Below are 26,692 nucleotides of genomic sequence, written 5' to 3'. Positions count from 1 at the left end.
TGCTCCTCCAGGTTTATGCGCTGATGATAAGTGTCTGTAGATCCTTTTTAGGAATAGTCGTAATGATTGATTGATTGATTTGTGGGGTTTAACGTCCCAAAACCACCATATGATTATGAGAGACGCCGTAGTGGAGGGCTCCGGAAATTTTGACCACCTGGGGTTCTTTAACGTGCACCCAAATCTGAGCACACGGGCCTCGACATTTCCGCCTCCATCGGAATTGCAGCCGCCGCAGCCGTGATTCGAACCCACGACCTGCGGGTCAGCAGCCGAGTACCTTAGCCACTAGACCACCGCGGCGGGGCTTAGGAATAGTCGTAAGCTACCATTCCTTACTTGAGAATGCTTGTAATGTGCTCCACCCCAATTTAATTCACTCTCGTGGTTTATTTTATTTATTCAATACTGCAGACTCGAGGTCCAAGCAGGGTGGTAATACACATACAAATCAAATAATAAAATAAAACAAAATAATAAAAATGATAATAAATAAAACGAAACAATAAAGGGCGAAGAAAGTTGTTTGGTAGGTTAGTTCATTTATAACATGTATTAGTAAGACAGTTCCATTCACATGTGGTTCTTGGAAAGTACGAATACTTCAGTAAGTCTGTGCGAGCAAAATATGGGATCAAGGCCTTTGGGAGGTAATGTCGGATGGGACGGCTACTAAGGGGTGTCAAATACGGGGATGGGTCTAGAGCTATTTTTTTGTTCAAAAGTTGATCAAGGAATTCTAATCTAGCTTTTTGTCTTCACATCTGCAGTAAGGAAATATTGTTGGCTAGCATTACATCTGAGGGTGAGTAACTTGGAGTACTTGTTGAATATAAATCTAACAGCTTTTCTTCGAATACGCTCAAGAGTTTGTATATTACGTTTTGTATAAGGATCCCATAGTATGCTTGCGTACTCTAGTTTTGGCCGCACAAGGGCTGTGTAACAAAGTAGTTTAACATTCGTGGGAGCACTGTGAAGTTTATGTTTGAGACATAGTTTACGAAAGCCAGATGAACAAACATTATCAATATGGAGATTCCAAGATAAGTTGGAAGTGAGTGTCACACCACGGTATTTGTAGGCGTTTACTTGTTGCAGTGGTGAATACCCTAATATGTATGTACACGATTGTGGATTCTTTTGGCGAGTCACTGGAAGGCACATACATTTGTTCGCGTTGAGACACATTCCCCATTTGTTGCACCGTTCTTATATATTGCAAAGACTAGTGTTCAGATCGTTTAAACTGTTAGTGGAACGTATTTCTTTGAACAAAACACAATCGTCTGCAAACAATCTTATTTCTACACTAGGGTGAATAACATCAACAATATCATTGATATACAATAGAAAAAGCAAAGGGCCTAACACACTGCCCTGTGGTACGCCCGATGTGGCCGGAAGACAGTTCGAATATTGGCCTCCTTCATCAACGTACTGTTCGCGATTATTTGAATACGCAGAAATCCAACAAACGAATATTTCGGGTATACCTATTGTTATTAGTTTGGAAATGAGTTTACTATAGGTAACTTTATCGAAGGCTTTGCAGAAATCTAAGAAGAGCATATCTGTCCTACCGTGTCTGTCGATGTTTAATGCAAGAGAGTGAAACAGTCTGACGAGTTGAATTACGGTGGATAATCCTTTCCGAAAACCATGTTGATAAATGGTTATTATAGAGTGTTCTTCAATATACTTGTTTATACTAGTAGCTATGATGTGGTCAATAATTTTACAACATTGTGAAGGTAATGAGATTGGACGGTAATTTCCTAGTGCTAAGCGGTCCCCCTTTTTAAAGATGGGTACAACGTGGGCTGTCCTCATGTCACTGGGCAGCTGGGAAGACAACAAAGAACAGCTAAAAATAATAACCAAAAACTTTGCTATAGATAAAGCATATCGTCGTAGAAATACGTTCGGTATGTTATCAGGACCAAAGGATGGCTTACTTTTTAAATTTAGCAACATAGACACCACGCCTGGATAAGAAATAAACAGTGAATCAGCACGAGGAAAAGCTGTAGCAATAGATACGCACTTGAAATCAGAAGTGTTGAACTTACTCTGGAAATATCGATTAAACTGCCTCGCAATGTCTTTCTGATCGGTGACGTCGGTTCAATCAATTGATATTTGGGATACAGGTCTTTTCTTTTCACTGATAAAACTCCAGAATTTACTGGGGTCATTCACAATAAAGTTAGGTGATGATGTTTTAAAGTATTACTCCTTAGAGCAACGGACAGTTTGAGCGAGACTGTTGTGCGCATCATGTATCAAATTAGCCGTTGCCCGCCTTTTTTTCAGTCGCTTAACTTTGCGCTTCATATGAATGATGTTGCGATTTATCAATGATGTTTGTTTGTTAACATTTTTGTGCTTGGAAGGCACAAATGTATCTAAACAAAAATGACACAATTGTTTGAATCGTGTCTAAAGCACGCTAACATTTACGTCATCAAAATTTGTAAGACATGTTTCTAGGTGTTCAATTATATTTGCATCGTTAGCCCTGGAAAAGTCTTTAAAGCAGCGAAATACCGGGTTTTCATCTCCAGTTGGTGAAGCAAGAGGAAAGGAAGTGAAGACATAGCTATGATCAGAAAGACCTTGCCCTACCTCTAGTGTCTATTCGGAGAAATTGCGGTTCAGAAACACAAGATCTAATATTGAGGTGGAATCCCTCTGTACGCGCGTAGGTACCTGAACTACCTGCAATGGGTCATGTATAAGCATGATGTCAAACACTATGTTAACATGTTTTGAAGTGTTCATGCCGGCGTGAAGGCACTCCCAGTCTACTCCAGGTACGTTCAGGGCACCAATCAGTAAGACCTTTTTACTCTCAAGTTTGGCCATATAATTTTTCAGTGTACTAAGGTATTCGGAGTAACGTCAGGGGGTCTGTACAACCCAATTACAACAAGACAATGACCCCAGCATGTAGCCCTAATACATAAGCATTGTATGTCAGCAAGATCATCTAACAAAACAGCATCGATACAATGTTTTACCAATATACCCACCCCGCCTCTCCTAGTGCGTCTGTCTTTACGAAAAACTGTATAAGATGGGGGGAAGACGTCGTCATTAGGCAAATGCTCGTGCAGCCAAGTCTCGGTAACAACCGTAATATGTGGATCATGTTGCAGCAGAAGCACTTCGAATGCTTCAGTTTTATTCACAGTGCTTCGGGTATTAATATTTATTAGCCTTAACTGTTTGTTACATAGTGCTGGAATAGGTCACAAGTGCGGCTGGGAAGATTGACGGTCTCCTGCTTTTACGCACCTGTTTTGCAATTTATCCCAATAAAATGTATCTTTATCTACTATAAGCCTGTCGTGTACTAAGAATACTTTTTTTCCTTGTCGCTTGTCGTTCTTAGCACTGTCCCACAGCATTTTTTGTTTCTTAAGTGTCAACTGCGAATAATCATTCTGAATAGATACCGTCGACCCTTTCAGTTTTTGGCATTTTCTAATATGACTTTCTTTTCATTAAAATTTTGAACGTGGAGGATGATAGGCCTTTTATCAGTTTGTTTTTCTAGTCGGTGTATGCGTCCGATGGAATCACATTTCACACCAAGCTTTCCTGTGAATATCTCCTTAACCACTGTTTTCCTCAGGGTTGCATCAGTTTCATTAGGGCACTCGGGAATACCGCAAATAATCGAATTCGACCGTCTGGAACGGTCTTCGAGGGCGGGAAGCTTTTTGTTTAGAATGCTTACAATACGTTCCAGTGATTGTAACGTACTTCCCACCTTTTCACTGGGAATGCTGCGTTCTTGGAATCCTTTTGTGCCGTAATAAAATCATGTACCATATTTTTCAATTCAATAAACTGTTTCTTTAGTTCAAGCACATCATCGTGAATTTTCGCTTGGCCGTTGAGCACTTCTTCATATAGTTCTTTCTGGGTAAGGCCAGGGTTTGTTTCCACGTCACCGCATAAAATCAACCGACAAGCACGAAAACACTCATATGCTATATTCGGACAACGCCGAGGGCACGGCAAGACCAAAATACAGCGATAATCACTACGAAACGAACCCACGTTGGAACTAACCTGCATGAGGCAGAACATAGACGTAAGTGCCATGGTCGCGCCGGGTCCGCCGTGCCCACGAGGGTCGAAGGCTTGCGGTGATCCTTTTATAGCGATGTACAGCGATGAAGTGGCTCTGCGCTGTGCACTGGTAGCTACCCATAGGCCGCCTCCTGTGCTGTGCGCAGTAAATTGCGCCTTCGTGCTTGCCGTGTCATTCAGTGATAATGGCTCCATGCGATGACGCATTGGCATCCATTGGTCCGCATCGATGATACACAGTTTGCTGATTCGCAGACGGGCGGCTGTTGGGAATATGGCGAATACAAGAATGCCCTGCATGAGGCAGAACATAGACGTAAGTGCCATGGTCGCGCCGGGTCCGCCGTGCCCACGAGGGTCGAAGGCTTGCGGTGATCCTTTATAGCGATGTCCAGCGATGAAGTGGCTCTGCGCTGCGCACTGGTACCTATTCATAGGCGGCCTCCTGTACTGTGCACAGTAAATTGCGCCTTCGTGCTTGCCGTGTCATTCAGTGATAATGGCTCCATGCGATGACACATTGGCATCCGTTGGGCCGCATCGCTGATACAGAGTTTGCTGATTCGCAGACGGCCGGCTGTTGGGAATATGGCGAGTCCGAGAATGCCCTGCATGAGGCAGAACATAGACGTGAGTACCATGGTCACGCCGGGTCCGCCGTGCCTCTGTGCTTACTAAGTGCTACAAGTTCACCTATTCCTGTGTTACTTCAAGCATGATATAGGCAACCAAATGTTAAACTAAATGGCTTGGCGAACGATATGAAGTGCACTTATGCGACTAAAACCTCAAATTGGACACTAGACACAATCGATTCCAGATTGTGTCCCCTTTTGCGGGTTGGGTTTGATGGTGCGTTATGACGCCGAAGCATCTCGCAGTATCGAGAAACTTGCCAAAAATGATTTTCAGTAAGCTTGATTGACACGAAGAAACTTATTACTCACCTGGCACGATCGATAACCGAATGTAGGAAGCGGCCGTTAAGGCGAAGGCGAACCGATGTCTCGTTCGTTGCTCGGCCGCAAACGAATCGGTAGAAGTCTTCGCAGGGGGCCACGGACCAGTCCATGGTTCTGTGAAGGCGCTGCACAAGAACCCCAACGAGTCCTATATATGCGAACAGAACTCTGAGTTGCTTCGGCGTTTTACTCATTCGCACTTATGAAGGTAATGAAGATATATTTCATGAACCTATATATCAGGAGAGAGTGAGGCGATACGTCATATACTATTGAGAAACTACCGACCAAGGCACGAGTAAAAAAAAAGCTTAACTGTGGTACTTTTCCTAAAGGGGCTATGAATCACTCTTCGCACTTGGCATTTAAAGCACCTTCAAACGAGTCGTATGCATCTAGGGAATGTAGATAAAAAAAATCACAGCTTTGCCATAAAGGCGAAGCAATGAACGAGATAGTAACAATTTGAAGGTGAAGCACTGAATGGCAAGCAGATCAAAACGTGCCGCGTGTTTCTCACGCACAAATGACACACAAAACGTACGCACAGTTACTGATGAACGCAAATCAGCATTTATGCTGGCTGTGTCTGAAAAGCGTCCCCTTTTCGAAAACGGCGACTATGTAACAATTGCAGTGACCTTTGTGCGCCCGGTAAGTACAGCAGAATCGTTCCCATGAAAGTCCAAGGCCAGCCAAGACGTACGAGCCACCCCACTGCGAGAGTGCGTTGAGTAACCTTGATTCAGCGCTCTGTAATATCCTTTCGCGTTACTTCATGGTTCTAACGGCGGCTGTGGCTACTCATAGTTGCAGTCGACTATTTTTTCTAGCGCTGTAGCGCTGTAGCTACGGCATATATGGTGTAGCGGTGTGCATAGGAGCAGTGTATTGCTTCGCTTGACTTCAGCGAACTGAATGGCGCTGTGAGCACGCGCTAGTGAAGCCACAGCAAGCCGTCGTTTTTGTCCCGGAAATGAGCGTCAGTCCACCGGTTTTCTGTTGTCGAGTCAGTTTTTCTTCTCTATGTTCTGAAACATCGCCTGCCTGTAGCACTGTAAACTGCTGAAGCTATCTAAGAAGGTCTTAAAAGAAGACGTTTCGTGAAATGTTACCGAAAAATCGTATATGTTTTGCCCATGCTGGTAGAAAAGAAGCAGTGAGGTAATATTAGAAATTGTTTTCACGTTTTTAAGCACCCCTACAAAGTGAACTTGAAGGGCAGTCTAGTCGTAGTCCTTAACTGATCCCATATGTTGGCAGAAGTGCTTGCTACATTGAAGGTTTTCTGTGCCTGATTCTGTGGCAATGAATCCTCTGTGTAATGTACCACTCGTTTAGGTTGAACATCATCAGTGCCACATAGAACGGTGGATGTGTTCACGTTTTCTCATGAGCACAGGTGCCAAGAAGCATCCGCTCAATAGGCGTTACCCTTTTCGAAAAGCGTAAAGATGCTGTCCCAGTGCCATACATAATAATGGGACCAGTAAGGTGCTGAAAGCTGACGCTAGCAACACCCGTTTCGGGCTACAACCAGACTTCTAAAGTGCTATTCAAAATTCTGGTCATCCCCAGATCTCAACACGCTACTGCTACACAACAATTCAAAGGGAGGATTTCGATCTAATTTTGTGCCTAATTCCAGTGTCTGTTCTTTTACCACCTTGTTTAGAAATGCAGATATCAGTTCATCTGTGCGTGTAATATCTTAACAAAACAGTCCACTCGTTTGTTATGCACTCGCCAAAGTCAGTACGTCTGTCTACCTCGTGCGTCTTGGTGAAAAATATGTTAGCTTAACCACAGACGTGAGCGGCATTCAACTTGTTTTGAACTGTCAAGTAAACTTTCATGTAAGCAGGCTTGAACGTGTGCGATCGCGCTGAGTTCAGCAGAGGACAGTTGGCTTCTGCCTGAAGTAAGTCATGTCTTTTGATGACCAGAATGAAGTTTTTAACAAGGAAATGTTTTATGCTAGGGTACACCAAAGTTTTAGGACCGATTACCGTCACGGAAATGACGTCGACCAAATACGCACAATAACAAAGCAATAAAAGAGAATAGGCGGATTCTTAGTCTTCGCCTTTAAGATTTGAATGCGATAGCGATATCTTGTCCCGAGTTCATGCTTCAAGAACGTTGTGCATCACATCTTTTCGAACTTGCTATGCACCCACTGCGTGGCCTTAATGGAATATGCGCAGTAACATGTGCCTTTTGTAATGGGTGACCGCCTTTAATCCATGAAGCGATTATAAGTTAGTCCCATTTTCTGACACCCGTTGGGAAGGTAGGCTTGTACGACCGCATTATTACTACAATATTTGGTTGTTTATTGTGAATCATGTATACAGGGAGCATGTACTTGCAAAGTATGAAGGTTACTTCCACTGTACTTCCAAGCGGAGGAAGTTACCACATATTCACAAGCATAGGCATGGCTGTGTCGTAGAACACCTTGTTGCCATACAAACGACGCGGGTCAGACGCCAACTGAGACCGAGAATTTAAATATTTCATTATTTGCCCCTATTAATTTTTTGGTAACGAACAAGAGAATTTTTTTTCGCTCACAACCAACAATGCCCATGCGGGCATTTCTGCAAAAAGTGCTGTTTAACGCTCTCGCGTTAAAATATGCCGCAACGGGTATCACACACACGACCTTCCTGTCTGCGGCACCACAGATTACACCCGCTGCCCACTGCGTCAAGGTTTCGATTAATTGACATGTGAGGTATAACGTCCGAAAACCACCATATGCTTATGAGAGACGCCGTATTGGAGGGCTCCGGAAATTTCGACCACCTGGGGTTTTTTAACGTGCTCCCAAATCTGAGCACACGGGCCCACATTTACACCTCCATCGGAAATGCAGCCACCGCAGCCGGGATTCGATCCCGCGACCTGTGGCTCAGCAGCCGAGTACAATTACCACAAGACCACCGCGGCTGGGCTGCGCCAAGATCAGATGCTCTGAAACTTTTGCAAACGCCTTTTTTATATTTACCTTTCTCATTCAACTGGGTTCTTGGTAAAAGAAAGTAAGGCACGATGACTGTAGCATCAACACGCCGTTTCTGCACGTCGTCTGTCTCAGCGCGTTTCCAGTAAGGGCAGAGCAGTTTTTTCAATGCATCAACACAACGTCATTCATTGAACCTGCCCCTGGCGTTGGCCTCGCCCAAAGCTTCCTTCATTCACAAAAAAAAAATGGCAGATCACACGTCCTAGCTGTCGGAATCGATGATATGCAAAGCGGAAATTAGGAAAGTTGATATGACACATTCATACCCGCATAACATTGCGAGGCGGAATTAAATTATGCCGTACGTAAAATACACAGAATCAGTATGATGTCTAGATGTTTCTTTACCTTCATCCTCTATTTACGTCACGTGATACCAAATTTAGTATCACGCTAAGTGATATATGGAGGTAGCAAAACGGCCGCGAACACGCTACGAGCTTAGCATATTGTCACGAGGTTGTGATACACGCAGCACTTGAGAGGAAGCACGCAGGAGTCAGGGCGGTGTCAGGCGAACTGTTTATTGGGCGAACTTGTGCCCAGCAAAACGGGGCCAAACACAACTCATAGCAACAGCGGCGTAAACAGTCGTCGGCCGACGGAAAAAAAAAGAAAAGACCCCCAGTGGCGCACTGCGCCGGCTTTTTATACACGCGTCGTAACGCGTTCCAAAGTGGCATACAAGATAAACGCGGCCTGCGTTGCGCTTAACAGAAAGTGATAGCGTCTTCCTTCGCAAACGAAAAGAACCGCACGTGTCAGTTTTTTATACACGCGTCGTAACGCGTTCCAGAGTGGCATACAAGATAAACGCGGCCTGCGTTGCGCTTAACAGAAAGTGATAGCGTCTTCCTTCGTAAACCAAAAGAACCGCACGTGTCAATATAGTCATGTTTTACATCACGCACATGTCCCGATTATCATGTTTGGACGTGTCATTTACCTTCTTCGTCTATTCACGTCAACCGATATCAGTATATGTGGAGCTAGCGAAATGGCCGCGAGCGCGGTATGAGTTTAGCATGTAGTCGAGTTTTACATTTAACACGCCTATCAAGATTATCATGTACGGACGTGTCATTCACCTTCGTTTTGTAATCCCGTCCCCTGATACCCAATTCGATATTGGCGGAGATAGCGAAACGGCCGCGAGCACGCTATGAGCGTGCATGAAGCCTCTTCTACATAGGACACGCATATAATGATTATCCTGTTTTTCACGTTAGGGTTCGTCACTTATTTTCGCCATGCGGTAATCTCATACCATATCAGTTTTGCAAATTTTCATGTGAACGAATCCCTCACAAGATTAGCAAGACCATGAAAACTAAATCATGACATTTGAGACATACAATTAATGATCTCCATGTTAGGACTAGTCAGTTATGTTTCGCATACAGCCGTGTTATACCATACTGATTTCGGTATGGATGCCATCGTCCAGACAGCCAGGAGAGCTAAAAGTAGTAGGTGGCTAGACAGATATAGAGATAGATACGCTCAAAGTCGTCGAAGTCTGCTAAAAATTGATTCGCGTTTAAAAACTAATCAGAATCGTCTGGGTGAAAGAGGCTGTTTCAAATGCCGCGATTCCAGCGAAAAAAAATCGTTTTATTCACTCCCTGTGATCTGTTCGCAACTGCTTCTTATGACGGTTTCATTTCCCACATCAGCGAATGACCTGCCATTTTCGCTCTATGACTGGCTAGGCGAGCAGTTTATTGCCGCCGTTCTATTTGGCAGACACTGCAGAAAATTTCAAATGTGTTGCAAAAATCTGTGCGGTATAATATTAGGAATTTTTCATGAGCGGGAACGAAGAGCACGTATGTTTCATCATTTGAGAAGACTTAGCATTGTAAATTATAATTTTAATTGTGCAATAGCGGCCTATACCGAAACAAACACGTCAACGCAATTTGACTGGGATGGCAGGCCTGGCTCTATTTCAATGAGTCCCAAAAAACAACGCTCCCCCACTGCGATCAGAGCGAAAACATTCGGCAGATTCCACGTATACCTGGTAATCGACGTTCTGCGAAGCAAGCAGAGGGAAGCTGACCGTGTTGAAATTTTCCATTGAGTCACACGTCATGAAATGACGCTAAATATATATACAAATGTTGCACGCACGGAAATATGAGGAGGAGTTGCAGATTTTTATAGAACTAGTTGTTAGCACTTGCGCAACAATGCCAACTGGAACATTCGCATTAGCAACACCAGAAGCTGATAGTAAGTGCTGATGCACGCGAGGATGGTGGCCCTGAACATTGCTACATCAACCAACTTTAATGCATGTCAACTAACCACAATCGACGTAAACTCGACGTTACGGCTGAATCAAAGATGTACATATGTTTTGTTTATAAAATTGGGTAGCCAGCACTGCAACCACTATTGACATCTCACGAAGATAAGCGTCCATTTAAAAATAGTTCCGAGACCTGGCGTAGCTCTGTGGTAAAATGCTTCATCGCTGCTCAGAATGCTTGGCTTTGATTCCGGCTGGGACCTTGACATTTATGCTTTGAATTGTTCCGGTTGACGTTACCGATGTTGGGCATGTATGAACGCTCGCGCGTGAAAATTGCCCGTGTGTGTTCTCGTCATTCCTGGGTAGGTACTAAGTGTAAATCACCTGTGGCACATACCCGCATATCAGCGGCACATATCCGCCAGTGAGTATGTGCCACTCCATGGCGGGAAGTGTTTGACGACGTACGCGACGGGATTGTGGCATTATTCATGTCTTGACCAGCACGTAATATTCGTCAAACCACCCCTCCTTTGCTAATTTTGGGTCACGCCGAGTTAAGGGGGTGACCACGAGAGCACCCAAACGTAAATGGCTAGTTAAATATATACGCTGAAACTCGCCGAATTTCTCTAAAAAAAGGTTTCGCATTTAAAATTTCCAACGTGTTAGTAGCTCGCAGCAGACCACTGCCGCGGGAGCGAAGTGCTCCCCCCCCCCCCTCCTTTTTTTTCGCTGCGAGCGAATCGGCAGCCTGAAAATCGCAACTTCTTGTGTCATATGAAACAACCTTAACTCCGTGTTCTCCACCTACACTCACCCCGTGAAAAATTGTGGTCGGCCAATAGCGTAGACGCGACGCATGTTGCATATCTCTGTAGTATGTAGGGCAGTAGCGTTCAATACCCTGACATGACACGAGCCTAGCCCAAGCTCGGCCTTCGTTGAGTAATGCCATTATGGCTGTCACACCACTTTTGTGTCATTCTGCTCTCATCTATGACAAGAAAGGTTTGTTTCGTAATTGATCTTGTAGGTTAAACATCGGAATGGAGCAGGATTATTGGCTTCAACATGAGTGTATGCACTCTAAACGCTGTTATAGCTGTTAGGCAACAATGGACCTCGGACAGTCGTTTTCCAGTGTGGCTGCACGCCACGATCCATTGCCTTGAGGAGAAAAATTCTCAGCATATGCCAGAACTAAATGATAATGAGTGGCGTAAAGATGCATTGACTCCCAGCTCGGGATCCGTATGTCTCTGAGCGTGTTTAACCACCGTCTCTCACGTCTCCAACGCGTCTATCTGTCTGTCTGCCTTCCCGCCATCTACTGAGTACTCCACATAGCCCTGCCGATGGTAATAAGCTACAACGCGACCTCGACTCAATTGCTTCATGGTGCAATAAATGGCTCGTGCCCCTAAACATAGATAAGTGCAAATCATTATCATTTACTCGTAAGCGTGCCGTACTTGCCAACATATATTCTATTAACGCCGTGCCCATAGCTTCCGTATCATGCTATCTTGGCGTCCACTTGACTTCATCGCTATCCTGGACCACCCACATCGATTCCATCTGCTCTACAGCATCCCGTACACTCGGCTACCTTCGACGCAACCTGAAGTGCGCATCCCCCGATGTAAAAAAAACTAGCTTTCATCACCTTCGTATGGCCTAAACTTGAATATGCTTCAGCAATCTGGCTTCCTTCACAAGCCTGCCTAACAACTAATTTAGAGTCCATCCAAAATCGCGCAGCTCGCTTCATATCTTCGCAATACTCACACAAAACCAGCGTTACCGAGCTAAAACACTATCTTTCTTTTCCAACTCTTGAATGCCGCCGCTTGATCACCCGTCTATGCCTCCTACACCGCTTCTACTATCATCCACGCTCAAGACATCATTTGCTCCAATCTGCTCACAGGACTTTATCGCGCATAAATCACAGCAGGCCCATTGCACGCTTAAATGGCCAAACGACAGCATTTATCACCTCATTTTTTCCTAATGCAATAGCCCTCTGGAATGCCTTACCGGATGACTCCGCTTCATGCACCGACAGGGAAACGTTCCGCGCAAAACTGAACGAACATTTTTTCAAGCCTCTCTCCTGATCATCTCAACTACTTCGTGTTTATGGCCAATCGTTTTAGAATTGTACTTAGTTTTGCTCTGCAATTGTTTAACATATGTAAAGCATTGTGTATTCTATTTTATCTTGTTCTAGTTCGTTCATGTGATTTCGGATTCCTGTCTCCTGTGTGAACTTATTTGCTTTTATTCATTTTTTTAACATTGTACCCTATCTTGTTACTTGTCCCCCCTTCTGTAATGCCTTCGGGCCTTTAAGGGCAAAATAAATGAAATTAATGAAAGGAAACATGGATGGATAGATGAATGGATGGATGGATATGGCTGTACCCTTTAGATCGGGCAGTGGCTAGCGCCAGCAAGCCGTAATACTTAATGATACAAAAACTACATTTATTTTTTTTTCTTTAAGAAGTTAGTTTGAGGATTCGTACTTTGCAGTGATGCGTTTAAATTTCACTCGTGCCTTGACTTCAGCCACCAATCAGATAACCTTCTTTTAGTTAGGTCTACCCGCTTAAAGTCTATTTTGCCCTCCCGGTCCCTGAACCCCAGTGCTTTGAAAAACTCTGCGCCATCATCCTGAACTATAAGGTGAAGCCCTTTACAGAACATTATCAAGTGTTCAGCAGTTTCTTCTTCCTCTCCACACGCACTGCATACTGTGTCTACGCCTTCGTATTTGGCCCGATACGTCTTGGTTCGCAGTACTCCCGTCCTGGCCTCAAACAGTAGAGAAATACCCCGAGTATTATCATGGATCCTTTTCTTGGCAATTTCCTGCTTAATTGTTCGATAGATCTGTAGTGCGGACTTCTTAATCATATCCATTCTCCACATGTCAGTCTCCATTTTCTTCACTTTATTCTTAACCGATAGTTCTTTTTGGTTTGGCCACCTGCTGTTTTCTAAGTATTTACCAGCCCATTTCCCGGTTCGCTTCCTCCATTTTGTATCGACATTCTTCATGTACAAGTAGCTGAAAACCTTCCTAGCCCAACGCTCCCCCCCAATTTCTCTCAATCGCTTCTAAATTTCATCTTGCTGCTAGCTTCCCTGCCCTCAAATGATGTCCATCCCATATCACCTTGTACTCCCTGATTTGGTGTATTCCCGTGAGCTCCTAAAGCAAGCCTACATATTCCAAGTTGCTTAATTTGTAATCTTGCTTGAACTTCTGATCTCATGCACAAGACCGCATAGCCGAACGTCAGCCCAGGAACCATGACCCCTTTCCATATTCCTCTCACAACATCATACCTATTGTATTTCCACAGTGCCCTATTTTTCATCACTGCTGCATTCCTGTTACCTTTAGTCGTCAAGTATATTTCGTGTTCTCTCAGGTACTCGGTCCCATTGCTTATCCATACGCCCAGATATTTGTATTTGTCTGTTATCTCTAGCGTAACCTCCTGTATTCTAAGCTCACTAACTTCGTTGACAATCAAAATCATGACTGCTGATTTTTTCTTACTGAATGTAAAATCTAACCTATCTTCCTCATTACCGCAGATGTCCATCAATCTCTGCAAATCTTCCTTGTTGTTGGCCATTACCACTATATCATCTGCGTACATTAATGCTGGTAGTGCCTGATCAATAAGTTTTCCTTGTTTCACTATAGAGAGGTTGAAGCCCAGTCCACTTCGCTCTAATTGGGCCTCTAATCCTTGTAGGTACCTCATAAATAATAAAGGTAATAGGCAACACCCTTGCCTAATCCCCCGTTTTACCTCTGCAGGCTTGGATACCCGTTTTTCCAAATTTATAACTACCTTGTTACCTTTATAGATATCCTTTAAAAGATCAGTGACTACATGTTCCACGCCTAGTGTGTCCAGTATTTCCCACAATTCCTCTTGAACCACGCTATCGTACGCTCTCTTGATATCCAAAAATGCTAGCCACAGGGGCCTGTGTTCCTTTTCTGCTATTTCGATGCACTGTGTCAGTGAGAACAGATTGTCTTCCAACCTCCTGTGTTTCCGAAACCCATTCTGCAGTTCTCCCAGCACCCCCTCATCCTCTATCCATGCCTGCAGTCTTTCCTTCATAATCTGCATCACCAGCCTGTAGACCACTGATGTCACTGTTATAGGACGGTAGTTATTTATGTCAGCTTTGTCCCCCCTTCCTTTATAGATTATGCTCATCCTGCTAAGTTTCCATTCTTCGGGAACTTCACCATCGATTATTATTTTGCTCACTGCCTCTCTCAAAGCCTGCTTAGACTTCGGACCTAATGTCTTTATCTGCATAAATGAAATGCCATCTGGGCCTGTTGATGTACTACTAGGAACCCTTTTCTCAGCCCTTTCCCACTCTCGTTGTGAAAATGGAGCCATTGCACCACTTGATTCGTCCTTGTCTATTGTGGTGCATAAAGTACTTCTTGGTTGAAATTTTTTTGTCACCCTTGTTCTTATATATTCAATGGCTTCGTCCCCTTCTAGCCTAGCACCTTGGGCTGTAGTTATGAAACTCTGCTCTAGGCTCGTCTCATTTTTTAGGGAGTTTCGATGGTTTGAAAACTTCGCAGCTGCCTTTCTACCTTTTTTAAGTACTTCTTTCAGCCACTGAGCTCCCGTTCTTCTAAGTTTTTCATTGATCAGAAGGGATGCATCTCTTCTACAGCTTAGAAAGATTTCCCATTTTCTTTCAACATCATCTGTCGGTTCACCCCGCTGCTTAGCATGTCTGTGTTCCCTTGAGGCTTCCGGACGTTTTGCTATGGCTCTCTTAACTTCCTCATCCCACCAACTTTTGGGTTTGTGTCTTCTTTTCTTGGGTGACTTGTCACGCGTCTTAGCAAACTCTAGCTCGAAGAGTCTAATTAGATTCGTGTATGTCCACACTGTCTTCTTATCCTCCGTGATTACTTTCTCAATTTGTATAGCGGCTATTTCAATTTAACTTTCTGGATAAAAAGTTTCCTGCAGTTGCTCATCTTGTCTACTACTGTTGCAAATGATCAAATCAAGCCTTTCACACATATCCATGATCATTTTGCCTGTCGGGTTGGTATACCCATCTATATTTTCTATATGTGCATTCATATCTCCTAGTATAATTATCCCGCACTCTCCTCCTTACTCCTGAATGTTCTTTGATATACACTCTACAATTGCCTGGTTTTCCTTTCTGGCCTTTGCTCCCGTCCACAAGTACACGAAACCGAGGAGTGTCATTTGACCTGCCACTTTCCCTTTTAGCCATAAATGTTCATTGCACTCCTGCTCGACCCTTTGCCAGTGTGTACTTTTATGAATGACTCCCTATACCACCCCCCCTCCTTTCTGCTGCCTTCTGTTCTATTACAATATTCCCACGCGTAGTCTGGATTGTTCGGAGGTTGTTGCATGTCCCTGAGATGTGTTTCTACAAAAGCGTATGCCATCAGGCTCCCTTCCCTTGGCTGTTCTTCTATCACTTCCCACTTCAGCCTGTTCCTACCACCCTGCATGTTATTATACCCTATGTCTGAATTGGCTCGGCACTCTTGGCTACGTCTATTTATGCCCCGGACTTTACCTATCATAGATATTGGTGCCACTTCTGAATCGTATCTGTCCATGTCACCTGTAGAAGAGGCTCCCTGGTTGTTTTCCCCGTTACTAGCTATCCTGCACCCCGAAGGGCTTGCTTGCCCCCCCCCCCCCCCAAAAGCTACTGCGCGTCCTGCAAGTCGCCAACCCACCTCATGACCTAGCCGCCCATCGAAGTGAATTCTGTCTCGTTGAAAACCACCCAACCTATGCACCTCTCTCTTTATTTCCACCACCTCAAAGCCTTTCTTTCGACTCACCCGCCATATCTCTTGGTTTGCGTTGACAACCGCTCTTTGCAGGTTGCAGGTATGCCTACATAATGCAACAGCACAACGCCAGCTAGTGAAGATTGTGAGAAGTAACGGGTGGCTACGACAATGAAGGAGACACTGAACCACATCGTAAATAGCTTCGTCTTTGAAGAAATGGACAGATCCCACATACAGTGAGAATCGATGATATGCGAAGCATGAATGAGAAAGGCTGATATGTCACTTTGAAATGAGCACAATGTTACGAGGTGGAGGTAATTGATGCCGTACGTAACTTCCGTGTCATGACTATCATGTTTGAATACGTCGTTTGCAATCGCCATCTATTCACATCACGTAATACCCCATTTACTATATGTGCAGCTAGCGAAACGACCATGAGCACGCTATGAGCGTGGTAGGTCGTCATGTTCTTACATGACACGCGTGTCAGGATTATCATGTTTGCATCAGTCATATACTTTCGTCATCCATTGACGTTACGCAACACCAAAACTGATATATGTGAAGCTAGATTTGGGGGGTTTAACGTCCCAAAACCACCATATGATTATGAGAGACGCCGTAGTGGAGGGCTCCGGAAATTTTGACCACCTGGGGTTCTTTAACGTGCACCCAAATCTGAGTACACGGGCCTACAACATTTTCGCCTCCATCGGAATTGCAGCCGCCGCAGCCGGGATTTGAACCCGCGACCTGCGGGTCATCAGCCGAGTACCTTAGCCACTAGACCACCGCGGCGGGGCGGTATATGTGGAGCTAGCAAAATAGTGGCAATGATGGTAGCAAACGGTAGCAATGATGCAAGCGCACGCTGGGTATAGTGACGCTACCTTAGCAAAACGTGAGCACTCTATAGTCTGACGCTAGGCGCGACCGGCGCCACCAGTGTCCGTCAACGCGGCCGACGGCAACCTGCGCGAAATGCGACCTGCTGCATTTCGCACCGATGCCTCACCCAGACAACACTGCGCATCCCTTTTTTCGTGACGCAGGGATGCCAGACCGCGCTGAAACGCGCATGTGTCAATGTAACGCAGTGCAGCACTCGCCTGCGAGTGTACGGCAAGACCGCTGCCTGGCGTGGCAACGCCGGCGTGACCCGACGAAATGAGCACCGGTGAGAACGCGCACCACGTCACGTCGAATTGTATTGCCGCCTTGATTGTGGCAGGTAGCCATGTTCTCACATGACACGCATCTCATAATTATCATATTTGCACCAGTCAGATACCTTCTTCATTCATTAACGTCACGTTATACCAAATTTGGCCTATGTAAAACTAGCGAAACGGCCGCGAGCGCATAATGATTGTGGCATGCAATGATGTTGTTACATGACACGCATGTCGTCATTATCATGTTTGGATGTGTCATTTACATATTTTGTCCTTTCACGTCGCGTAATACCGAGTTTGGTACATGTGAAGCTATTGAAATGGCCGCGAGTGCATCATGAGCATATCATGTAGTCATGTTGTTGCGTGACACGAATCTCATGTTTATCGTGTTTGCACCAGTATCTTACCTTCGTCATCCATTCACGTTCCGTAATACCAAATTTGGTATAAAAGAAGCTAGCGAAACGGCCGCCAGCGCGTCATGAGCGTGGCATGTATTCATGTTGTTACAAGACGCGCATAATATGATTATCATGTTGCACCAATCACATATCTTCGTCATTGATTTACGTACCGCAATACAAAATTTGGTATATGTGACGCTAGCGAAACGTTCACGAGCGCATCATGAACTTGGCATTTAGTCATGTTTTTACATGACACCCATGTCATGATTTTCATGTTAGGGACTGTCGCTTGTGATCACCATGCAGTAATGTCATACCAAACCAGTTTTGCAACATGACATGTGAACTAAACCACCGCAAGAGCTGCAGGAGCACGAAATGTAAATCATGATATTCATAACACTGACGCCATGGTTTTCATGTAATGATTAGTCAGTTATGTTTTTCATACAGTCTTGTTATGCCATTAAATGTTTGGTAACATATCCATTATCGAAACGGCCAGGAGAGCTAAAAGTCGTAAGCGGCTAGATAGATAGATAGATAGATAGATAAATAGATAGATAGATAGATACGCGCAATGTCGCTGAAGTTCGCTTAGAAATGCTTCGCATATAAAAACGCAATAAATAGACGGATTCAGACAAAATAAAACGTGATGCTTGCGTCTCCCTCTGGCGAAATCGTAGCAGGGCTACAATGGGTCGTGTGCGCGTGTCTGATTTACGCGTGGCCATAACGCCTAACGTGGGCGAATATGTAATGAGCTAGCACAAGGAACGCTGCCGTCTCTAGTCATTGTAAGGTACCTACAGTCATTGCGCAAGCGCTTTGATGTCAATTTGCAGCAAACATCCAAACCATGTATTAGGGGTGAAGGCTAGCCCAGCGTTCTCTAGCCACTTCCTCCAGTTTTCTGGTTGCTCACTAGATGACTCTGCCAAGCTCGTTAACCTAGTACTCAGATTGCTCTATAGATGGCGCTGGGGCACTCGCTCCGCAATTAGGTACGAGTGAAAATTAAACTCTTCACTGCAAAGTACGAATCCTTTATCTAGAAAGGCAAACTGAAATAGCTACTAAACAAATTGAGAAAGTAATCACGGAGGATAATAAGACAGTGTGGACATACACGAATCTAATTAGACTCTTTGAGCTAGAGCTTGCTAAGACGTGTGACAAGTCACCCCGGAAAAGAAGACACAAACCCAAAAGTTGGTGGGATGAGGAAGTTAAGAGAGCCATAGCAAAACGTCAGGAAGCCTCTAGGGAACACAGACATGCTAAGCAGCGGGGGGAACCGACAGATGATGTTGAAAGAAAATGGGCAACCTTTCTAAGCTGTAGAAGGGATGCATCCCTTCTGATCAAAGAAAAGATTAGAAAGAAGGGAGCTCAGTGGCTGGCAGAAGTACATAAAAAAGATAGAAAGGCAGCTGCGAAATTTTGGAACCATCTAAACTCCCTAATAAATGAGACGAGCCTAAAGCAGAGTTTTATAACTACAGCCCAAGGTGCTAGGCTAGAAGGGGACGAACTATTGAATATATAAGAACAAGGGTGACAGAAAAATTTCAACAAGGAAGTAGTTTATGCACCACAATAGACAAGGACGAATCAAGTGGTGCAATGGCTCCATTTTCACAACAAGAGTGGGAAAGGACTGAGAAAAGGGTTCCTAGTAGTACATCATTAGGCCCAGATGGCATTCGAATTAGGCTTATAAAGACATTAGGTCCGAAGTCTAAGTAGGCTTTGAGAGAGACAGTGAGCACAATAATAATCGATGGTGAAGTTCCCGATGGATGGAAACTTAGCAGGATGAGCATGATCAAGGATGAGCAAGGAAAGGGGGACAAAGCTGACATAAACAACTACCGTCCTATAACAGTGACATCAGTGGTCTACAGGCTGGCGATGCAGATTATAAAGGAAAGACTGCAGGCGTGGATAGAGGACGAGGGGGTGCTGGGGGAACTGCAGAATGTGTTTCGGAAACACAGGAGGTTGGAAGACAATCTCTTCTCACTGACACAGTGCATCGAAATAGCAGAAAAAGAACACAGGCCCCTGTGGCTAGCAATTTTGGATATCAAGGGAGCGTACGATAGCGTGGTTCAAGAGAAATTGTGGGGAATACTGGACACACTAGGCGTGGAACATGTAGTCACTAATCTTTAAAGGGTATCTATAAAGGTAACAAGGTAGTTATCAAGTGGGAAAAACAGGTATTCAAGCCTGCAGAGGTAAAACGGGGGCTTAGGCAGGGGTGCCCCCTGTAACCCTTAATATTCATGTTGTACCTACAAGGATTACAGGAAAAATTAGAGGGAAGTGGACTGGGATTCAACCTCTCTCTAGTCAAACAAGGAAAACTTATTGATCAGGCACTACCAGCTATAATGTACGCAGATGATATAGTGCTAATGGCCAACAACAAGGAAGATTTGCAGAGATTGATGGACATCTGCGGTAAGGAGGGAGATAGTTTAGATTTTAGATTCAGTTAGGAAAAATCAGCAGTCATGATTTTCAATGACAACGAAGGTAGTGAGCTTAGAATACAGGAGGTCACGCTAGAGGTAACAGATAAATACAAATATCTGGGCGTATGGATAAGCAATGGGACCGAGTATCTGAGGGAACACGAAATATACGTGACGAGTAAAGGTAACAGGAATGCAGCAGTCATGAAAAATAGGGCACTGTGGAATTACAGTAGGTATGATGTTGTGAGAGGAATATGGAAAGGGGTCATGGTTCCTGGGCTGACGTTCGGCAATGCGGTCTTGTGCATGAGATCAGAAGTTGAAGCAAGATTAGAAATTAAGCAACGTGGAATAGGTAGGCTTGCTTATGGAGCTCAAGGGAATACACTAAATCAGGGAGTACAAGGTGATAGGGGATGGACATAACTTGAGGGCAGGGAAGCTAGCAGCAAGATAAAATTTGAGAAGCGATTGAGAGAAATGGGGGAGGAGCGTTGGGCTAGGAAGGTTTCCAGCTGCTTGTACATGAAGAATGTCGATACAAAATGGAGGAAGCGAACCAGGAAATTGACTGGTAAATACCTGCAAAACAGCAGGTGGCCAAACCAAAAACAACTGTTGGTTAAGAAGAAAGTGAAGGAAACGGAAACTGACATGTGGAGAATGAGCACGATTAAGAAGTCTGCACTAGAGATCTATCGAACATTTAAGCAAAAAATTGCCAAGGAAAGGATCTATGATAATACTCGGGGTAGTTCTCTACTGTTTGATGCCAGGAAGGAAGTACTGCGAACCAAGACATATCGGGCCAAATACGAAGGGGTAGACGCAGTATGCAGTGCGTGTGTAGAGGAAGAAGAAACTCCTGAACACTTGATAATGTTCTGTTAAGGACTTTACCCTATAGTTCAGGATGATGGCGCAGAGTTTTTCAAAGCACTTAGGTTTAGGGACCGCGAGGGCAAAATAGACTTTAAGCGGGTAGACTTAACTAGAAAGAGGTTATCTGATTGGTGGCTAAAGTCAAGGCACGAGTGAAAATTAAACTCTTCACTGCAAAGTACGAATACTCAACCTCACTATTTAAGGAAAGAAATAAATCTAGTTTTTGTATCATTAAAAATTACGGTTTGGTGGCGCTAGCCACCGCCCGATCTAAAGGGTACAGCCATATCCATCCACCCATCCATCCATACAGTAACTCTATCGCTCCACTCCAATGCTTTGGAGACGCATGCTCTTGCCTTTCTTGCTCTTGCGTGTGTTCGCTCTTGGTGTGCTTCTCCTTTCGCAGGCAATCGCTGCGCTTGTGCACCCGGCAATGAACGATGAAGACAAGACGGCAGAACGGAGGGTTCGGAAAGCGGCTGCAGCGTGCGCTCGCCGTGAAGAGCCCTCGCAACGGCTTAAAAACGTGCACACAGACAAGTGAATCCCAATCTAAGAGCCGGAAAGGCAGCGGTGAAACGCACACAGACAGCCGAGTCCCTTTTTGAGAGCCTTGAAGTGGTGGTGGGTGGTGAAACATACGCAAAGGTCAGTCGATCCCGAGGTGGCATGGGCGCGGGAATCCACGGCCAAGTGCCTGAAGCGATCACTTTGACCAACTCTTTATGCCTCACTCCGTAGATACGCTGTGATTTTTTAATTTTTTAATCCTGAATATTTAACTACAACTATTATACACAGTGTCAACAAGAACAACGGAATGTGATCCAGACACTGCTGTAAACTTAAGTCGGCTGTTGGCTAATAATCTTTCGTGGTGTTGGAGGACAGAGACCCGCCTACCGTGGAGAGTGGCAACCAGCCCATCTTTTAAAAAAGGGCACCTCAAAAACAGGAACTTCTGCACTACGCTTTTAACTGTTACGTGGGACGCCCGACTGCAAGGCTTTACAGAGCAGTTCACAGCCGTGTCTGCTTTCAGAAGGATTTTTTTGGCCCATTAAGGAAGATCCGCTGACCATCGCTATTGTAGATATAGACACCAGCGTCACTGAAGAAAATGTACTAACCAAGTGAAAACTTAATTAATACACTCGAGGATTTTTTTTCATACTCGAATTCATGTTTAAAAAAATTGCAGCTGTCAGGCCTGTGCCCACAGATTTAAACATGATTTGTGCCTCTTTCTGTGGTAAGAGGCATGCGAGACCCCACTTCATCTGCCTGATGGGAGTTGTCTGCGTATTCTGGCTTCCTATGGGAGGGTTTACATAGGCCAAACTCGCTTACGAGTAAATAATAAATGTAGTGATCATGATCTTTGGATCAAGAGCTATCTTTTAGGGCTTTTGCCTAGGCGCTGGAGCACATGTGGCTCTGTGGCAATTTGTCAATTCACCATCATAAATAGAAGCAAGGAGGGGATTGAGCAAGAGATGCTAGAAGCTTACCTCCACAGAAAGAAAAAAGGAGAGATACATAAACTAGCGATACATATGTGGTCCTGGCGTTCCCCTGCATTTGATTTTCATGAAAGGTTTCTTAGCACGTGGATTAATAGTAGTCGCTTTTGTAACTTCACGCATGGTGTGTTTTTGCGCATATGTTGTATGAGGTATATATTGCGGTGGTTTTGCATGAATAATGTTTGCTGCAAATATGACGCCCATTCCTTTCCCCTGTTTTTATTTTTTTTGCAAGTTGCGTCGTTTAATTTTCCTGTAGCATGCGCCATCTAGTCCAACAACACGCTTTACGAACTTGTGCGTTCGGCCACATCGCAGTTCATCGTGAGCGAAGAGGGGAGTCGAACGTGCAAAAAGACGAGGACAGATGATCCTGTGAACACTCGTCTCATCTGACAATGCCACGTATTGTGGGCCTATGTAGCAAAGAAATTTCCGTCTACAGAAGCTGACTTATTGAAAAACAGGGACTACACGAGTGCAACTGCACCGTCATCGGAGCTCACACTTTCCATATCGCAAAACCAATCACTGTTGTCAGATGTTACTTAGACTGGATATGTGTGCCTTGAGAATATTGCAGAGTATGAATGCTAAAATCAATTGGCTTTCAACATTCAGTAGACCCCTTTCTCTGAGCTTACTCTGTGCAGCGTTTACCTTGGGTGCCTAGTATAAGTAACCCTTGAGGTGTATTCGCCTGATTTTTCACAACGCTGACAATGCACCTCCTGGAGGAGTTCATGCTTATGTTTTGTAAGTAGAAACATGGGGAAAGAAGCTTTTTGCAGGAAACAATTTCAAAGGAAAGTAACTGCTTGGCATGACGTGAAGCCTCATATCTCTGTGTTTATCAGAATATGACGGAGCTACCTACATTCTCTTTGAGATTTCAAAAGTGTCTTACGCATGTCTATGGAGTGCCTTTTGTCGCTCACGTTGCTTTACAATTGGCTACAGCCATTGCCTGAAAATGGCATGGTTGGGCATAGAGCTCCACAAGATTTGAAAGAAAGCTCACAGCCTAAGCACCTACGAGATCAATTCACACTGTTAGAATGCCAATACTATTACACAGTCGATATATCCACGATAAAGGTTACGAATATCGCGGGAGAAACAATTACAGGTCGACTCCATAACAATAGTTTACAAGTGAACCAATCTTTCAGTCTTAGGATGGTCGGATTAGCCGGGTACTAATTTACATTATGCCTCGTAAATCTATATAAGACGCTTCTAGTAGATTTACATGAACAGGGAAAATTTAGTTCATCCATGACCACACACGTGCCTGTCGTTAATGACAGTGCCTCACCCTTCCTGGCCCTCAGTTTTTGTGTTTTTTTTTATTTGTTACCAAGAAAGTATAAGGTGTATTTTGTTGTGATAAGTTGAACTCCGTTTGGCGAAGGCATTCAGAGACTTCTTTGTTGAAGTTCACTGCACCGTGCGGTGTGTCTGTATATGATGTACTACTTACGCTGCGTTTTTTACAAGCGCCAAACGAGATCCCTTATGATCGCCCCAACAGTGTGCAGAATATCGCAAGTGACGCTTCTGAAGTCAACCTTGTAAAATCAAGTATCCTTTTTTCAATTCTTCAAAATCTATCACCGGCAGGCAATCACGAGAGAAATGCGCATTTTTTCGTGGTATCAAAATTTGTGTCACAACGTGCGCCGCTTACCACCGTTAAGGGACAAGGACACAGTCTGTGCACAAACCTAAAGTTTATCATGAGCAACTCAAGAGAAACGAAACTTCACCATTTCAAGAAGCTTTTTTTGTGTTACCCTTGTGTAAAGTTTTCCCAAAGGTCCATATTTAATAACGTACGTGTGTCTACTTACTTGAGTTTCTAATTTCAAAGTATGTTGTATTGTGCATTTATTTTTTGCGGTTGTATTTTTCAACAAATGTATACCAGCCAATTGTCAAGATTGTACGTTCGTACCGTTACTTTCACTCCGTAACTTTTTGAATTCTATGTTATATGTCCGCCTGTGTAACACTTACATCGAAGATCTTAAGGGTAATTCAAAATAAGTAAAAAATATGGTTGAGCCTCGTGCCACATATTATGGAATGATTCACGCATATGCTTTGGCTACAGGTGTATGAGTGGGGATTAAGTCCCAAAACCATCATATGATTATAAGAGAGACCGTAGTGAAGGGCTCCGGCTATTTCGACCACCTTGGGTTCTTTCATCCAGTATGAGCACACGGGCCTACAGCATTGTCACCTCCATCGAAAATGCAGCCGCCGCAGCCGGGATTCAATCAGCAGCCGAGTGTCTTGGCCGCTAAACCACTGCAGCGGGCGATTTGTCTTCATCTATAGCTGAAGTGGACGAGCAAACTTATTATCAAGGGCAAAGTAGGTAATTCAAGTATGTGCCAGCTTTTCTATTTTGTCGTCTTGTACCATAATAAGCACCTCGCCTGTCTCGATAACACGCTGAGAAATGTAAGCATTCCTGAGGGCCTGGTAGCGGACATAGTACCCAAGGTATTTGAGAAATCTGCTACATTCTACACTACATCTCGAGTTGACTCACTTAAAGCTGCCTAAAACGACAGAAAGGAAGAACAAAATAAAATAACTGAATATACTTATAAATAAATAGTTAAGTAACTAAATACAGGGGATATCGATGTTCCTTGTCCGAAATTGGTGACATTCTCTAACTTACACTACATCGCTCTTTCCAACATGTTTGCCAGCTGCGCGTCTTTTTCGACCATAACACAGTGCTCTGTTTCACCCAGTAAATCGGACAAGTAGTTTGGGGTCGAACATTGCTATATTTTAACGAAGTTTTGTTTTAAATTTGACTCGAGCCAACGATCGCAGAAGCTTCATTCTATTTAGTGCTAAATGCAGGATGCGCCGTACCGTGGTGTATTCCATGCAGGCCTCGTCACAGACGGGCTTCTCGACCTCGGTGTTCCAGGCCAAGATTAGTGCTGTGCCGCATATGCCAACGATTACGGACACGCTGACGATGACAGCACAAACCGCGTGGCGCGTTGAGGAGTCGGAGTCCCGGCGGCGTAGTTCCTCGTGCACGGGAATGGGGCCTGCCACGCGCTGGCCTACCACCTGGGGCCTGAATCGGTTGCCGAAGGGCACCGCAGGGATGGTGGCCTCTTCGCCGTGCACAACTGCCGAGAGTGTGGTCGAGGCTCTGCTCCTCTCCGTGTGGAAGTCGAGCGGCTCGCTCAGCTTCACTCGCTGAGATGGTGGAATGGAAACAGAGAGAAGGAAATTAAGCCTCAGTTACTGCACTCAATGCCATCCAGAGCTTAGTAATAATCAGCACTGCCAACGAAATCGTCATGAGCGTCTACTTTTCATGCCTTCGACGTTTTTGAAGGCCTCTATGAAGAACTTAAGCCTGAGGAGAACGCGCCCGCTCTCAACCGTGCTCCCCCATTCTCAGTTCTAAGCGATACCGGTAACCTGGTGTTGCCACCTAAGATACATCCTTAGTGGTATCAGATATTACACTTTCGATGTTCATTCGGGAGTGGGATCTCAGACCGCAAGCGGTACTGCGTCTCACAAATACTTCTCAAGAACAGTGGTCACGCTGGTGCTTATTCGATAGCGATGGCCAGCAGGGCCCTGCACTTACCGTCGGCTTTTGCTTCTTCTTTTTTGTAATGATCTTTCGCAGATGGGGAAGGTAGTGCATCGCCGACTGCTGTTAGAGTCGAGTTCGCCGTGAAGGTGGTGTTCTTGCCCTCTTTCTTGATCGCTGGCTACGGAGCTCGTTAAAAGCGTGGCCGGACCCGACGGGGAATCTTCTTCTTCTGGTGCACCTGCGGGTCTCGAGCCCACGAGCAATCTCGATGGGAATGCTGATGATGATAAAGACAGTAAAAGATAGCCTTTCCGACAATGGCAGTGGACGGAAAATTGGGTGAATGAACTTTTAGTCATGATCGTCCGATGTGACGAAATGATAAATAA

General features: G+C 44.6%; 1 protein-coding gene across 1 annotated transcript in view; it reads right to left on the bottom strand.

Annotated features, from left to right (window-relative positions):
* Window positions 1–26,414, bottom strand: part of LOC142817580 (neprilysin-1-like) — a 33,226-nt gene extending 6,812 nt beyond the window's left edge. Inside the window, exons 1-3 of the mRNA XM_075894629.1 lie at window positions 26,355–26,414; window positions 25,613–25,951; window positions 5,052–5,191 (exon numbers count right to left, since the gene is read on the bottom strand). Coding sequence (XP_075750744.1) covers window positions 5,052–5,191; window positions 25,613–25,951; window positions 26,355–26,414 — 539 coding nt within the window. The remainder of the gene's footprint in view (window positions 1–5,051; window positions 5,192–25,612; window positions 25,952–26,354) is intronic.
* Between the last annotated feature and the right edge of the window lie 278 nt (window positions 26,415–26,692).

This window comes from Rhipicephalus microplus, chromosome 5 (assembly GCF_043290135.1).
Source record: "Rhipicephalus microplus isolate Deutch F79 chromosome 5, USDA_Rmic, whole genome shotgun sequence".
In the NCBI taxonomy this organism is placed as follows: Eukaryota; Metazoa; Arthropoda; class Arachnida; order Ixodida; family Ixodidae; genus Rhipicephalus; species Rhipicephalus microplus.
Note: the sequence above shows the minus strand (reverse complement) of the source record. Positions and strands in the feature narration are given on the sequence as shown.